Here is an 18,041-nt window from a genome sequence, read left to right on the forward strand (position 1 = left end):
TGCTCGTCAGCAACATATGCAGAGCAGATCAATTTGGTGCCTGAGCTTTTGATGGGCACTCACCGAGACTCAGTCCCGAGCTGCTGACACACTGAGGCTTAACTTGATACAGAAGGCCTAGCGCAATACCAAACGATTAGCTGGAGTTGTGGAGAAAGCCAAGTGCCAAGCTGGATGTATCTGGGATTTAAGGATGTTAACAAACTCCCGGAGAGTTGCATTCGCAAGCCCTAGTTGTAATTAGGTCCACTAAGACTTGTCTGATAGGGTTGCTAAAAAAACATGGAAAGTACTGAGAATGTACACTACCGGTCAAATGTTTTAGAACACCTACTCATTCAAGGGTTTTTCTTTATTTTTACTATTTTCTACATTGTATAATAATAGTGAAGACATCAAAACTATGAAATAATACACATGGAATCATGTAGTAACCAAAAAAGTGTTAAACAAATCCAAATATACTTTATATTTGAGATTATTCAAATCACCACCCTTTGCCTTGATGACAGCTTTGCACACTCTTGGCATTCTCTCAACCAGCAGTCACCTGGAATGCATTTCAATTAACAGGTGAGTATGGCCCAACACAGGAGATGAGAAGCGGGTACAGGGAGTGAACCATTTAATACAGATGGTCATGCAATGGAACAGGGACAGCGTCTGGACATAAACACGACACGACAAACAATGCTACTCTACTACCGGGAACAACACAGAGGCGCAGACATATATTCAGGGGCAATCAACAAAGTGAGGGAGTCCAAGTGAGTCCAATGAGCGCAGCTCCGCATAATGATGGTAACAGATGCGTATGATGACAGGTAAGGAGGGGGAGCGAGAGCAGGGCATGACAGTACCCCCCCCCCTCCCCCAGCCGGATGGGCCGGCTGAAGCATGACGTGGGATGAGAACCTGCCGAGCCAACCGAAGCCAGGAAAGCTCTCGAGCCAGCTATGAAGTGACAGCCCAATGAGCCAGCTTAGGCATTGGCGGCGGAATCCAAGCCCGACGTCACCAACAAAACAAGAAAACTCATGGACCAGCTGAGGCATCCGAGCCCGACGAGCTGGCTGAAGCATGACGTGGGATGGGAACCTGCCGAGCCAATCTGGGCAACCTCTCCAGCCAGCTAGGGCATAACAGCCCGATGAGCCAGCTTAGGCACCCCCGGTTCCATCGGCGGCGGCCCCCAGGTCCAACGTCACCAACAAAACAAAACCCTAAAAAACTCCCTGTAAAGGCCCAACGCAGGAGATGAGAACCAGGTACAGGGAGTGACCCATTTAATACAGACGGACATGCAACGGAACAGGGACAGCATCTGGACATAAACGTGACACGACAAACAATGCTGCTACCGGGAACAACACAGAGGAGCAGACATAATATATACAGTACTGGGCAAAAGTTTTAGGCAGGTGTGAAAAATGCTGTAAAGTAAGAATGCTTTCAGAAATAGACATGTTAATATATTATATGTATAAATTAACTTAATGCAAAGTGAGTGAACAGAAGAAAAGTCTACATCAAATAATTGGTGTGACCACCCATTCAAAACAGCATAAATTCTTCCAGGTACACTTGCACAAAGTCAGGGATTTTGTAGGCATATAGTCAGGTGAATGATTAAACCAAACAGGTGCTAACGATCATCAATTCAATATGTAGGTGGAATGTGCGTGTGGAAATTTGAAGTGGACGTTATGGAACTCCCTTGTGTGTTTCGCCATTAATTATACATTCGCCGAATTATACATTTGCATCTGTTGGCCATCCTGTAGCCTATTAATGTATATGCCATTGTAGGCTACGGTAGGCTACCATTTAATACAATAAATATGTTGAAATGACTATTTCACTTGAGTCATTGCTACTCAAATTGTGTGGCTTGTGTAGCCTACCTTGAGCTGGCAAACTAATTTAATAAATACTCCATAACTTCAGTGTATTGTTTGTAGCCTTGTGTTATTATGGAATAATTATTGGCCGTGTTTAATTAATTCAATGGGAAGTTATCAAAGCTCTATCGAAATTGTCAATTAGTTATTATACCACATTAGAGAGACGTAAAAGTCAGTCAGATGAGGCTACTGATCAAGATAATCAATGGCATGTTGTTGACAAGCATATACAGTTCATATTCATATTATTCATATTTAATTCAGTGATTGAAATTACGACCTCATTCTCAAATAGCCTCGATATTCATGTTGAATAAATTAATTTGAACTAAGCAAGCTGCTAAATTGTTCAGTTTACATATTGCTTACATTTCAGATAGTCTTCAGGCTACTGTATCTAAATAAAGATGTAGGCCTATCAGGGGCTATAGCCTCCCTGCATCTAAGTGCACTCAGGCTATCCGGAAGGCCAATGTTAGTTACTTTAAGGAGCTGTTCTCTCTCTGTGGGTCTAACCCCAAGAAGTTCTGGAAAACGTTTAAAGACCTGGAGAATACACCCTCCTCCTCATAGCTGCCCATGTCCCTTAATGTTGATGATGTGGTTGTTACTGACAAGAAGCATATGGCTGAGCTCTTTAATCACCACTTCATTAAGTCAGGATTCCTATTTGACTCTTGCCCATCCAACATTTCCTCATCTCCCACCCTTTCTAATGCGCCTATCCCCAATGTTTTTTCCCCTCTTTTTCCCGTGCCCCGCTACAAAGTTTCTCCCTGCAGGCAGTCACTGAGTCCAAGGTACTTCAGGAGCTCCTTAAACTTGACCCCCCAAAAACATTGGGGTCAGATGGTTTAGACCCTTTCTTCTTTAGGGTCGCTGCCCCTATCATCTCCAACCCTTTTAACCTGTCTCTCCTTTCTGGGGAGGTTCCCATTGCTTGGAAGGCAGCCACGGTTCGTCCTTTATTTAAAGGGGAGATACATTTTTATTTGAATTTTTATTTAACCTTTATTTAACTAGGCAAGTCAGTTAAGAACAAATTCTTATTTACAATGACGGCCTACCAAAAGCCAAAAGACCTCCTGCGGGGACGGAAGCTGGGATAAAATAATAATAATAATAAATATAACAAATATAGGACAAAACACACATCACAACAAGAGAGACAACACAACATTACATAAAAAGACACCTAAGACAACAACATAGCAAGGCAAACATGACAACACAGCATGGTAGCAACACAACATGACAACAACATGGTAGAAACACAACATGGGAGCAGCACAAGACATGGTACAAACATTATTGGGCACAGACAACAGCACAAAGAGAAAGAAGGTAGAGACAACAATACATTTTGCAAAGCAGCCACAACTGTCAGTAAGAGGGTCCATGATTGAGTCTTTGAATGAGATTGAGATAAACTGTCCAGTTTGAGTGTTTGTTGCAGCTCGTTCCAGTAGCTAGCTGCAGCGAACTGAAAAGATGAGCGACCCAGGGATGTGTGTGCTTTGGGAACCTGGCAGAACGGGTGTTGTATGTGGAGGATGAGGGCTGCAGTAGATATCTCAGATAGGGGGGAGTGAGGCCTAAGAGGGTTTTATAAATAAGCATCAACCAGTTGGTCTAGTGACAGGTATGCAGAGATGATCAGTATAGTGTGCAGTGATGTGTCCTATACGGATTATTGTTGGCAAATCTGATGACCTCTAAACCCTATTTAGAGCGGTCCTTCTCTGAGCACATATCAAAGCTGCAGGCTAAAGTTAAATCCAGACTTGATTTCCTTTATCGTAATCGCTCCTCTTTTACCCCAGCTGCCAAACTAACCCTGATTCAGATGACCATCCTACCCATGCTGGCATGGGGAGACATAATATATAGATCGGCAGGTAATGGTGCTCTCGAGAGGCTAGATGTTCTTTGCCATTCGGCCATCAGATTTGCCACCAATGCTTCTTATAGGACACTTCACTGCACTCTATACTCCTCTGTTAACCTCTCTGGGATTTGTGGGAAGCTAGCGTCCCACCTCAACAACAGCCAGTGAAATTGCAGGGCGAAAATTCAAACAACAGAAATCTCATAATTAAAATTCCTCAAACATACAAGTATTATACACTTTTTTAAAGATAAACTTCTTGTTAATTCAACCAAAGTGTCCAATTACAAAAAGGCTTTACGGCACACCATGCGATTATGCTAGGACAGCGCCTAGCCACAAAAAAACATATAGACATTTTCCAGCCAAGGAGAGGGCTCCCAAAAGTCAGAAATAGCTATTTAAATTAATCACTAACCTTTGACGAGCTTCATCTGGTGGCACTCCCAGGGCTCCATGTTACACAATACATTTTCGTTTTGTTCAATAAATTCCCTCTTTATGTCCAAAAACCTCAGTTTAAATTGACGCGTTATGTTCAGTAATTCATTGTCTCAAATAACATAGTCTTAAAGATAAACTTCTTGTTAATCCAGCCACTGTGTCAGATTTCAAGAAGGCTTTACGGCGAAAGCAAACCATACTATTATCTGAGGATAGCACCCCATCAAACAAACACAGACAATCATATTTCATCCCGCCAGGCGCGACACAAAAATCAGAAATAACGATATAATTCCTGCCTTACCTTTGAAGATCTTCTTTTGTTGGCACTCCAATATGTGCCATAAACATCACAAATGGTCCTTTTGTTCAATTAATTCCATCGTTATATCTCCAAAATGTCAATTTATTTGGCGCGTTTGATCCAGAAAAACTCTGGTTCCAAATGGCGCAATATGACTACAAAATATCTCATAAATTACCTGTAATCTTTGTCCAAACATTTCAAACAACTTTCCTAATACAACTTTAGATCTTTTTTAACGTAAATAATCGATCAAATTTAAGACGGGATAAACTGTGTTCAATACTGGAGGAAAACAACATGGAGCTTGCTTTCAGATCACGCTCCTCTATCAAACAGTACACTTCACACGACCCTCATTCTGAACAGGGCTACTTCTTCATTACACAAAGGAAAAACATCTACCAATTTCTAAAGACTGTTGACATCCAGTGGAAGCGATAGGACCTGCAAGCAACTGCCTAGATTCTCATTGAAAACCCATTGAAAAGAGAGTGATCTCAAATAAAAAAATCCTGGTTGGTTTGTCCTCGGGGTTTCACCTGCCAAATAAGTTCTGTTATACTCACAGACATCATTCAAACAGTTTTAGAAACTGTGTTTTCTATCCAAATCACCAATTATATGAATATCCTAGCTTCTGGGCCTGCGAAACAGGCAGTTTACTTTGGGCACGCTTTTCTTGTGAAAGTCACTTTACCCCACCTACATGTACAAATTACCTCGACTAACCTGTTCCTCCTCACATTGACTCAGTATCCGGTACCCCCTGTATATAGCCTCGTAATTGTTATTTTATTGTGTTACTTTTTATTTAATTTTTTACTTTAGTTTACTTAGTAAATATCTCTTTCTTGAACTGCATTGTTGGTTAAGGGCTTGTAACTAAGCATTTCACGGTAAGCATTACACCTGTTGTATTCGGCGCAAGTGACATACGATTTGATTTGTTTCTTGCTCAGAGATTTTGAGATCCTCTGTCCTAATTTCATCACTCAAACTCTCCTGTCGGATTTATCTATAGTTATGCGCATGTGCAAAAGGTAATTTATTTATATACCACGACTAACAATATACCACGACTAACAGCTGTATCCAGTCACTCCGCATTGTGTCATGCTTAAGAACAGCCCTTAGCCGGGGTATATTTGCCATATACCATAACCCCTCATGCCTTATTGCTTAATTATAACAGTCAAATGAGTTAAACCGACATCCATTGATGGAAAATGATCTGGCTAGTTTAATAAAAGTGAATTATCTTTTCTTTTGAGACATATTCAAATTTGTTTATTACTTCACTTTGGAGTTTGCAATAATTATTATTTTGATGAAAATCGAATTTTGCTTCTAACATCGTTATGTCGGTATTCCTTCTTAATTGGCTTAATGTTATGGAAAAAAGGTTTATTGTATGAATGTCTACATGGAATCTACATTTAGTCCACAAATAGACTTTAATCTATGACCATTCATTTTGCCCTAGGTGTACTCAATTGAACCTCAATTGATAGGTAGGCAGACTGCCACCCTTTAGGTCAAACCATGCCCACTCTGGATAGCTCAAACTCAATCAAGCGCACTTATTGATAGCTTTTCGTGCGTAATAACTCCCTTAGCCTCAAGAAAGATCAATCCATTGTGGATGTGCCCAACAACTCCACCAAACAAATATGCGGTCAGTGCACCTCATAGCCCAAAACAGGAGTCTCAGTGCACTGAACATCACAATATACAAAGGCTTTGGAGGCTTTTAGATTTATCAGGAAAAACGATCCAGGGGCTTTAGGGAGCTGCGAATCAATGCCAAGGATATGGCATTGTGCACAAGGACTTTTTAAACACCCTATCCCTTTGAAACGTCTGATAACGCAGCTTAAAAGAGCCCTTGATTGTGCTCTTAGGGCGCAAACATCTATTGAATGTTTTTGCTGACTCTATTATAGAGGTCTTGGACTTAAATTCCGGTCCAATCTTTTGTACTGTTGTTTCTACCTCGCTTGGTGGGGAGTCGACAGTGGTGAAAGTTTGGCTGGCTGTGTTGTATGTCATGTTTTTACACTTCTGTCAGTGACTGAATGATGGAAAATAAGAGTAGACCTTACCTTATGTTAGGTAACAATTCATCAGCAAGTCAATACAATGCATGAAGTGTGAGAACATTATTTAAAATGCGATTTTTATTTTCATGTTGGAGGATGGTTTAACATAAATGGCATATGGACTTGATGATACATTCAATAACCCGTACATAACACAAGTAGTGTGCGCAATCATTTCTTACATGCTTATGTCAAGCACCGCAAGTTGATGCTTTCATTATGTTACAGTTTTGAAATGATGCATTTGTGGTGGTAGACAGAAGCATTTCATCTATGTTTATGTCAAATCAAATCAAATTGTATTAGTCACATGCTCCGAATACATCAGTAAAATGCTTACTTATGAGCCCCTAACCAACAACACAGTTTATAAAAAAAATAAGAGTAGGAAAATAAAAGTAACAAGTAATTGAAGAGCAGCAGTAAAATAACAACAGCGAGACTATATACAGTGGATACCGGTACATCTGTCGGGGCACCGGTTAGTTGAGGTAATATATACATATAGGTAGAGTTATTAAAGTGACTATGCATAGATGATAGCAACAGAGAGTAGCAGCGGTGTAAAAAAGGGGTGGGGCATTTTGGCAGTAGTCTGGGTGGCCATTTGATTAGATGTTCAGGAGTCTTATGGCTTGGGGGTAGAAGCTGTTTCGAAGCCTCTTGGACTTGGTGCTCCAGTACCACTTGCCGTGCAGTAGCAGAGAGAACAGTCTATGACTAGGGTGGCTGGAGTCTTTGACCATTTTTAGGGCCTTCCTCTGACACCGCCTGGTAGGCACCGCCTGGTAGAGATCCTGGATGGCAGAAAGCTTGGCCCCAGTGATGTACTGTGCCGTACGCACAGTACTTCCGTAGTGCCTTGCAGACGGAGGAGGAACAGTTGCCATACCAGGCAGACATGCAACCAGTCAGGATGCTCTCAATGGTGCAGCTGTAGACATTTTTGAAGATCTGAGGACCCATGCCAAATCTTTTCAGTCTCCTGAGGGGAAATAGGTTTTGTCGTGCCCTCTTCACAACTGTCTCGGTGTGCTTGGACCATGTTAGTTTATTGGTGATGTGGGCACCAAGAAACTTGAAACTCTCAACCTACAGCCCCGTCGATGAGAATTGGGGTGTGCTCGGTCCTCCTTTTCCTGTAGTCCACAATCATCTCCTTTGTTTTGATCACGTTGAGGGAGAGGTTGCTGTCCTGGGACCACACGGCCAGGTCTCTGACCTCTTCCCTATAGGCTGTCTCGTTGTCGGTGATCACTGTTGTGTCATCGGCATGATGATGATGGTGTTGGAGTCGTGCCTGGCCGTGCAATGTTGAGTGAACAGGGAGTACAGGAGGGGACTGAGCACGCACCCTGAGGGGCCCCTGTGTTGGGGATCAGTATGGTGGATGTGTTGTTACCTACCTTACCACCTGGGGGCGGCCCCTCAGGAAGTCCAGGATCCAGGTGCAGAGGGAGGTGTTTTGTCCCAGGGTCCCAAGCTTATTGATGAGCTTTCAGGGCAATATGGTGTTGAACGCTGAGCTGTAGTCAATGAATAGCATTCTCACATAGGTGTTCCTTTTGTCCAGGTGGGAAAGGGCTGTGTGGGGTGCAATAGAGATTGTTTCATCTGTGGATCTCAGACAGGGAGGGGTTGAAAACGTCAGTGAAGACACTTGCCAGTTGGTCAGCAAATGTTCAGAGTACAAGTCCTGGTAATCCGTCTGGCCTTGCGGCCTTGTGAATGTTGACCTGTTTAAAGGTCTTACATCGGCTGCGGAGAGCGTGATCGCACAGAACACAGAACTGCTGATGCTCTCATGCATGTTTCAGTGTTACTTGCATCATAGCAAGCATCAAAGTTATTTATCTCATCTGGTACACTCGTGTCACTGTGCAGCTCTCGGCTGAGCTTACCTTTGTAGTCTGTAATAGTTTGCAAGCCCTGCCACATCCAACGAGCGTCGGAGCCGGTGTAGTACGATTCCATCTTAGTCCTGTATTGACGCTTTGCCTGCTCGTCGCAGGGCATAGTGTGTTTTCTTATAAGCTTCCGGGTTAGATTCCTGCTCCTTGAAAGTGGCAGCTCTACCCTTTAGCTCAGTGAGAATCTTGCCTGTTAATCCATCCATTCTGGTTGGTGCATGTCAATGCACTTATTGATGAATCCAGTGACTGATGTGATGTACTCCTCAATGCCATCAGAAGAATCCCGGAACATATTCCAGTCTGTGCTAGCAAAACTGTCCTGTAGTTTAGCATCTGCTTCTTCTGACCAATTTTCTATAGAACATGTCACTGGTGCTTCCTGCTTAAATGTTTTGCTTGTAAGCAGGAATCAGGAGGATAGAATTATGGTCAGATTTGCCAAATGGAGGGCGAGGGAGAGCTTTGTACGTGTCTCTGTGTGTGTTGTAAAGTTGGTCTAGAGTTTTTTTTTCTCTGGTTGCACATTTAACATGCTGATAGAAATGAGGTAAAACGGATTTAAGTTTCCTTGCATTAAAGTCCCCGGCCACTAGGGGCACCACCTCTGGATGAGCGTTTTCCTGTTTGCTTATGACGGTATACAGCTCATTGAGTGCAGAGTTAGTGCCAGCATCGGTCTGTGGTAATATGTAGACAGCTACGAAAAATACAGATGAAAACTCTCTGAGTAGAAATTGTGGTCTACAGCTTATCATGAGATACTCTACCTCAGGCGAGCAAAACCTAGAGACTTCCTTAGATATCATATATCTGCTGTTGTTTACAAACATACATATGCTGCTGCCCCGTGTCTTACCAGAGACTGCTGTTCTATCCTGCCGATAGAGTGTATAACCCGCCAGATGTATGTTATTAATGTCTTCGTTCAGCCACAACTCAGTGAAACATAAGATATTACAGTTTTTAATGTCCCGTTGGTAGGATATACGTGCTTTCAGTTCGTCCCATTTATTTTCCAGCGTTTGAACGTTGGCAAACAGTACGGATGGCAAAGGCAGATTAAGCTGATCCTCACAAGGCACCCTGGTCTCTTTCCTCAAAATCTTTCTTTGACAGGGAATGAGGGCCTGTTCAGGTGTTTGTAGTATATCCTTCCGGTTCGACTCATTTAAGAAAAATTATTTGTCCAATTCGAGGTGAGTAATCGCTGTTCTGATGTCCAGAAGCTCTTTTCGGTCATAAGAGGTGATAGCAGCAACATTATGTACAAAATAAGTTACAAATGTGAAAAAAATAACAAAATAGCACTGTTGGTTAAGAACCCATAAAACAGCAGCCATCCTCTCCGGCTCCATCTTTACATCATTTATGCAGAAGCATACAGTACATTTTTGGACTGTGCTCACTTGAACAGGAAGGTGGCGCGGCGGTCCTTCGTGGTCAAATTTAGTCATCAAAGTCTGACATTCTCTGGATTTATGCTGCATTTAAAACAACTGACAACTCTGAAAAAAACAAGGTCTAATCATGATGACGTTATTGATCTTCAGATTGTAGCTCTAGAAAAAGTCCGGATTTACAATTCTGAGTTGGATGACGTTCAAAACGTATTTTCCCAGTCGCGGCACAAATTGTGCTTCATTGGCCAATGTTGAATGTTTATCGTTTTAAACTTGGAAAAGAGCCCCTTAATCGCAAATTTGGGACCATACAGCCACTGTTACTGATTCCTTCCAAACCACTCATTGTTGAATTTGCGATTTCCAACTTGTTGTGTAATGTTTATGTCCAATGGCTGATGAGCACCAATACGTTTTATCTATAATTTCTCTTCATTATTTCTATCATTATGACAAGGATTTGCCAGTACATTGTCAACTTCATGATGATGACTGCTAGCTAAGATTTGTGTGATGTTGACATGATCAGTCCAATGAAAGCTACTGTACGTATATCGTGATTTGACGTAATTTTATCTGTGACCAATGACCTTGAGCCTTCTTAGATGGGCTCTTCTAATGTAACCCAAACTCTATAGCAGCACCCAGGGGGCTAGAATTTTCAAAGTCTACCGTTAGATTGGCGGTGACGTAGAGTGTCCCCATGAGTGACAGAACACTGAGCCAATCACGGCGCAATGCTCCATATTTTTCTGCTGGCTTGCACCACCACCACAGAAAGCACGGAACACAAGCTGAACACCTTCATTTTTTTCGAGCTGCCTTACTCAAGAAAACAAAACAGAGACCATGTTTGTATGTGGCTTTATCAACTCAATGATATATATTTTTTTCTTTACTTTGTTTGCAAACTTTACAAGCAAAGCCAGCCCAGATGATACTTTTACTGTTCATAGACAATGTATTCATGCCAAAATAACAAGCAAATCAGGCAAGCTCAAAAATGTGAGGCTTAAAACAGGTCCCACCTGCCCTGAATGATGGGTCACCACTGAATTTAACAAATAAATATTCAACCAAATGAATTGTTTAAGTCATTTCGCCTATTACAGAGAAAACATTCTTGTTTTCCTATGTTTACAAATTGAGTTCAGGTGGACCAGAAAAGCTAACTCCTGCCTTATTATAAGGTATGCAAGAAAAACTACAACAAAGTATACAGCTCATAACTCAACACACAAGTGTTACTTTTCACATAATTGTACAGTATTTGTAAAATCTGTATAGTGTACCGATAAAGGGAGGCATGCTGAAAACAAAACAACAAAAGGCAACTCGCAATTTATATTTTGCTCAATGTGTTTACAAGCAAAGCCAGCCCAGATTACACTTTTTCTGTTCATAGAGAATGCAAACAGGCCCATATTTATTTTTCTAACAAACTTCAGCACTACTAATTTTTTAGCAAAAATAAGGCTGAAGGCAAAATTGTCATATTGACCTGCATATATCAAGTACTCCGCTTTGTATCACTGTAGATGTGCTCCATTCACTGATCTGTCTTAATGTACACATTTTTAGAGAGTAGGGACATTTATCATGGGGAGTAGGGATGTCCTAAAATGTATACCATAGAGGTACATTCACATAGCACTTGATGGTATTTACAGTTGCTTGCACTAACATAGTACTCCTTTCTCCCTATCAGGAGTCCACCCGCAACATCATTTTACTTTCCTTTTTTCTCATTCTCTCATAGATCTAGTTATTTTCACTAACTGTGTTAGCTTTGAATTAATTTCGCTCCCTGTGGGGGTGTTTTTTTTTTTACTTGAAGGTGCTTGTGTTGGGATCAAAAGCTCCCTGGGAAGAAATCCTGTGGATTTCGAACATTCTAGACACTCACAATTACACAAAATCCAAGAGTACCCTCCGATTTCATGACCCAATGCAGCACCTGTCCACGATCAGTCCCATTGATGTCTAAGTCCCCAGCCCTAACGCCTCAAATGGACGATACAATCTCTGGATCAATGCTAAACTTCATAGTGCTGATAATGTGCTCCATCACTCTCTAACAGTAATTTTCTGTCCACATGAACAGACAGTGGGGGTGTTTAAAATCACATAAAAGAAGACGGATGATACCGAGATTGAAGTGCATGTCAGGATTGATCAGACAGCATTCAGATGTAATTTTGCCATGTCGGCCCCTCACATTCTCCATCCAGTCTTGCATATCAGAATTGGAACGTGTCATTATCCCTCCACTTGTATAATGTATAATATAGTATTTTCAATGATTAATATGCCCATGGAAATCTATTACTGTGAAGCATAGGGCAGACGTTTTCAACTCAGCTTGCTGAGATTGCTCATCTGAGGCGATAAGAAAATGGCCACTGAAATGTGAAAAGACCGTATCCACCCCTCTCTTCTTCTCAAACCAATCCTAAGGCCGTTTCTTTGAGGAACTGAAATACTGTAGCTAAGAGAGTCACACACCCAAGTCAATTCAGAGTATAATAATAGGAGAGGTGATGCAAATGGAAGTCCCTGTCACTGTTAAGATTTTAATCACAGCATGAGCGGGGAAAATGTGCAACTATTCAATAGTCGTGAGGATAACAGACTTCTCTCGAAAATCATATATTTAATTCTACTCTCCACAATTGTAAATGTAACTGTAGTCTTGGTGAAGGTTGACTTTAATTCTAATGTAGCACCACTATTAATTGTGAAGTCCGGAAGCAAAAGCAAATTGATTCAAGTCTGTAGGTGTAATGTGCAACATGAATGAATGAAGCATAAAATACATTTTAAAGTATATTTTTTTGTGTCGACCCTCAACAGTACTTCTAATGGTTGTATATGTGTCATAAAAACTTGGAGACGTATACTAACATTCCAAATGTATTTTCTCTCCATCTAGATTTGGAATCGTCCTCCACAGAAATGAACCGGCGCTCCACAAGATCGACCTGGAGACCATGTCGTCAGGGAAGAACATCAGCCTGCTCAAGTACAACTGCATTCCCAAGTCCCTGGCTTACACCCACCTGGGAGGCTACTACTTCATCAACTGCAGGCCTGATTCCACGGGCACCACCCAGCCCCAGCTCATCGTAGACAGTGTGACAGACTCCGTGAATGGACACAATGGGGACGTCACCGGCACCCCGTACGTGTCTCCGGACGGTCACTACCTGGTCACAGTGGACGACCGCAACGGCTTGATGAGAATCCAGCAGATCACGGTGCGCGGGGAGATCGGCGAGCCCTTCGACATCCACACCAACCTTCACCTGTCTGATGTGACCTTCCAGCCGTCGTTCACCGAGGTCCACCAGTACAACGTCTTCGGAAGTTCGGGAAGCCAAACGGACTCTCTATATGTCGAGCTGAGCACAGGCAATGTGAAGATGATCAAGAGTCTGAAGGAGGCCACCAAGACTTCCGATTGGCCGTGGAGCAGTAGAAACCGCGTGATGACCGGCAGTGGACTTTTCGGACAGTACCTCATGACCCCATCCAGAGAGTCTATTTTCATCCTGGACGGTCGTCTCAACAAGCTCAACTGCGAGATCACCGATGTCGTCAAAGGCAACGTAGTGACGTGGGTTGGCGAGTCGTAGGCTGGTCTGTGTTTTGACTCGTCCTGTGTTATCATTAAGGTACAGTTGCACTGAATTTGGTTGCAGATACATAATTTATTGGGTGTGAAGAAAAACGTAAGTAATTCTTCTCAAAACCAAAATACACAGATCAAAATCGTATTGAATGTTGGGAACTTCATAAAAAAAATAGGGAGTGATTTGTTGGCGTTGTTTACTAGCCGGGATATCAGTTAAAATTAGACAAATTAGAGTCATTTTAGCATTTTTCGATTGCAAGTCTTGCTAATTCAATTGGATGGACGTTTTTTGATAATCACGTCAACTGGCGTCTCGCTAAAAAGAGGGAGAAAATAAGTCTAGACTATCCTCCTCTGTTTTGTCTACTCCCGTTCCATTTTTTTCCTGTGCCTTGAAGGAAAACAAACTCCAAAAGAGGAATTCACATAATTATTCCCATTGCGGCTGCAGATTACACCTTCTTCTCTTTGACCCTCCTTCATGGTGAGAGATGCTCCAAAAATCCATGTTCCTCGTCTTATTTTCATCTCGGACCGACATGGAGCCTATTCTGGGCTAATTAAAATGAGCTCTTGCTGAGACCCCGTCTCGTTTGAAGTGGAGATAGAGAGATTGAGTTGTCCATTATGATGTAGTGCTGCTTGGTCACCTTTGATCTCTGAGAGTCTTCAACAGAGCTAGTGATTTGAATGTGATTTCGTCCAACAATCCAAGTCTCAATGACAATGTTAATAGATTGATCCATCTTAATATTTGTGGGATAAATTCATTAACGTTTCACACTTTGATTCACAAGGTCAATGTGTGTGTGTGTGTGTGTAGAAAAATATTACAATTTGAAGAATATCCCTGGCCCAAAAGGAGTCATAGTATATAATAGAATGTACTTACATATTGTCAGTCAATTTTGGCAAAGTTTAGCAATTGGATATGTATCATTACAGTGAAATAAAGAGGGATTTGTTTAGTTGGAAGTGGATTTGTGCAGTTGTAGAGAATAGAGGCCCTATGAGCTGTGTGGGTCTAAGGAGAATATAGAGAGAGACCTTGGTCTATAAAGCTTCAAATGTGAGTCACATTTCTTTTCAAATCCTACAAGGCAGAACGTAGTTGGATGAATCAGTTGTACCTATGAAACCTGGCAAGTATGTGGCCCGTTGTGCTTAGGACACAAGTTCTTTCCTCGAAGGACACATTCTATGCATTTTCACCATAGCACTCCAACACAAACACAATGAGGAATATGTTAATGTATTATTTTTCAAATCTAATGTTGGACCTCTGGTTGGTTATGGACAGGTCCATTTTATGTTCCCAATTAAGATGATACATTTTTATATAATTTGATGTTTTGTTTTATTTGGTCAATACAATTTCAATTCATAAAAAAAAATATATACATCACATTTTGTTTTGTGTTGCCCCTTGATACCCATAGGACTGTACTGATTACCTGTGACTTTACTTCTTGTTTTCTGTATATAGCAGCAGAGTTGACTGAGTTCCTTAACATGGAAGTTTTCATACAGTTTTTGAGGGCTCTGTTCATTATTTTGAGTGCATATGCACCCACCTTTCAAGAAACGAAAAGAGCACCATTGTCATCTCGCTATCCTTGACCAAGTACATTGTGATTTCACCTACTGAGACATTGTAGTTTTCATTATAGCCATGTGCTGTTTGTTGATTCATGTGGTTATTATTTATGTAGAGAATACACACTTGACATTTTACCTGACAATAAAGTCTATACTTCCTTTCTGTGGAAAATGTGTTTCAAACATGGTTTCAGTCCACACTCGACTAACGCCGTTGAAAAACCAGGTTCAACACAGTTCAGAGAAACTTCTTCGGCAATGCTTCTGTTGCTGACAATAGCCTGTGTTTATACCTGGTTCTAACATTTGTCCTTTCTCTTGATATTGTCCACATTCTCACATTTTCAGACAGGTGTAGACAATTAGAAGATGCATTGTGATCTGATTGTGATTAGCTCTTCCTGACCACCTCCAGAGGTAGTCAGGGACCCATTGTAACTGGATATCAATCAAGTGAAAACAGATCTGGATGGTCAAACCATTTACAGTGCCTTGCGAAAGTATTCGGCCCCCTTGAACTTTGCGACCTTTTGCCACATTTCAGGCTTCAAACATAAAGATATAAAACTGTATTTTTTTTGAAGAATCAACAACAAGTGGGACACAATCATGAAGTGGAACGACATTTATTGGATATTTCAAACTTTTTTAACAAATCAAAAACTGAAAAATTGGGCGTGCAAAATTATTCAGCCCCTTTACTTTCAGTGCAGCAAACTCTCTCCAGAAGTTAAGTGAGGATCTATGATCCAATGTTGACCTAAATGACTAATGATGATAAATACAATCCACCTGTGTGTAATCAAGTCTCCGTATAAATGCACCTGCACTGTGATAGTCTCAGAGGTCCGTTAAAAGCGCAGAGAGCATCATGAAGAACAAGGAACACACCAGGCTGGTCCGAGATACTGTTGTGAAGAAGTTTAAAGCCGGATTTGGATACAAAAAGATTTCCCAAGCTTTAAACATCCCAAGGAGCACTGTGCAAGCGATAATATTGAAATGGAAGGAGTATCAGACTACTGCAAATCTACCAAGACCTGGCCGTCCCTCTAAACTTTCAGCTCATACAAGGAGAAGACTGATCAGAGATGCAGCCAAGAGGCCCATGATCACTCTGGATGAACTGCAGAGATCTACAGCTGAGGTGGGAGACTCTGTCCATAGGACAACAATCAGTCGTATATTGCACAAATCTGGCCTTTATGGAAGAGTGGCAAGAAGAAAGCCATTTCTTAAAGATATCCATAAAAAGTGTTGTTTAAAGTTTGCCACAAGCCACCTGGGAGACACACCAAACATGTGGAAGAAGGTGCTCTGGTCAGATGAAACCAAAATTGAACTTTTTGGAAACAATGCAAAACGTCATGTTTGGCGTAAAAGCAACACAGCTCATCACCCTGAACACCCTATACCCACTGTCAAACATGGTGGTGGCAGCATCATGGTTTGGGCCTGCTTTTCTTCAGCAGGGACAGGGAAGATGGTCAAAATTGATGGGAAGATGGATGGAGCCAAATACAGGACCATTCTGGAAGAAAACCTGATGGAGTCTGCAAAAGACCTGAGACTGGGACGGAGATTTGTCTTCCAACAAGACAATGATCCAAAACATAAAGCAAAATCTACAATGGAATGGTTCAAAAATAAACATATCCAGGTGTTAGAATGGCCAAGTCAAAGTCCAGACCTGAATCCAATCGAGAATCTGTGGAAAGAACTGAAAACTGCTGTTCACAAATGCTCTCCATCTAACCTCACTGAGCTCGAGCTGTTTTGCAAGGAGGAATGGGAAAAAATGTCAGTCTCTCGATGTGCAAAACTGATAGAGACATACCCCAAGCGACTTACAGCTGTAATCGCAGCAAAAGGTGGCGCTACAAAGTATTAACTTAAGGGGGCTGAATAATTTTGCACGCCCAATTTTTCAGTTTTTGATTTGTTAAAAAAGTTTGAAATATCCAATAAATGTCGTTCCACTTCATGATTGTGTCCCACTTGTTGTTGATTCTTCACAAAAAAAATACAGTTTTATATCTTTATGTTTGAAGCCTGAAATGTGGCAAAAGGTCGCAAAGTTCAAGGGGGCCGAATACTTTCGCAAGGCACTGTAAATCATAGTTATACCGATCTCTAAAATCATTGACAGGTAGCACCATTGACTTATAGCATCCATAATTGTTTTAAAATAAATACATTCATATTAATTTCAAAGAATATCTGTCAAATAATCTGCATACAGGGAGGTAACAGGAAATCTGGTCACAATGCGTACACAGTGGATGGATAAGAGACACAATTTACTACCATGTGTAGATATAACAGGCTACAAAGTGTGCACAATCAGAATGTGGATAAGATCAGGACAAAGAATGCATGTTAGCACCAGGTATAAATGAGGCTCATGACATTCAGAGAATATGAACATATCTCTGAACTTTCTTGAATGTCATTTTGAAAGAGCTTTGAAAATTTCATTTGAACGACCCCTATATTGATTCAGCAGTTTCTGTCACTCTTACAAAACTAATTGCACACCCAATCGTGTCTGCTTGAGATTAAAGGAGACCCACACAATGTGGGTGTGCTGATACATAACTTTTTGATGGGCACTTCACATAACCATGATTTTATTTTTAAAACTGCGATCATCATTAGAAATTGCAATTGCTATTAAAAAATGATGTGTAGTAGTCAGTGACGGGGAGTAGTGAACTACATGTAATTCAACTAGCAATTTAATTACATTTTGCTGTAGCTTGGTGGTAGTTGTACTACATTCAAATGATGGTTGTGTTTTCAGTATTTAATTACTTTTTTGCCATGTAGTGGTGTAGCTAACTTCTGGAACTA

The 18,041-nt window shown here is 41.3% G+C and overlaps 1 protein-coding gene across 4 annotated transcripts in view; it reads left to right on the plus strand.

Annotated features, from left to right (window-relative positions):
* Positions 1-15,360, plus strand: part of LOC135546027 (follistatin-related protein 5-like) — a 179,878-nt gene extending 164,518 nt beyond the window's left edge. For all 4 annotated transcript variants that reach the window (XM_064974099.1, XM_064974101.1, XM_064974100.1 and 1 more), the window contains one exon: positions 12,888-15,360. In XM_064974099.1, the coding sequence (XP_064830171.1) occupies positions 12,888-13,590 (703 nt within the window). In that variant the 3' untranslated portion in view covers positions 13,591-15,360. The remainder of the gene's footprint in view (positions 1-12,887) is intronic.
* The last annotated feature ends 2,681 nt before the right edge of the window (positions 15,361-18,041 follow it).

Source organism: Oncorhynchus masou, chromosome 9 (assembly GCF_036934945.1).
Source record: "Oncorhynchus masou masou isolate Uvic2021 chromosome 9, UVic_Omas_1.1, whole genome shotgun sequence".
Classification (NCBI taxonomy): domain Eukaryota; kingdom Metazoa; phylum Chordata; class Actinopteri; order Salmoniformes; family Salmonidae; genus Oncorhynchus; species Oncorhynchus masou.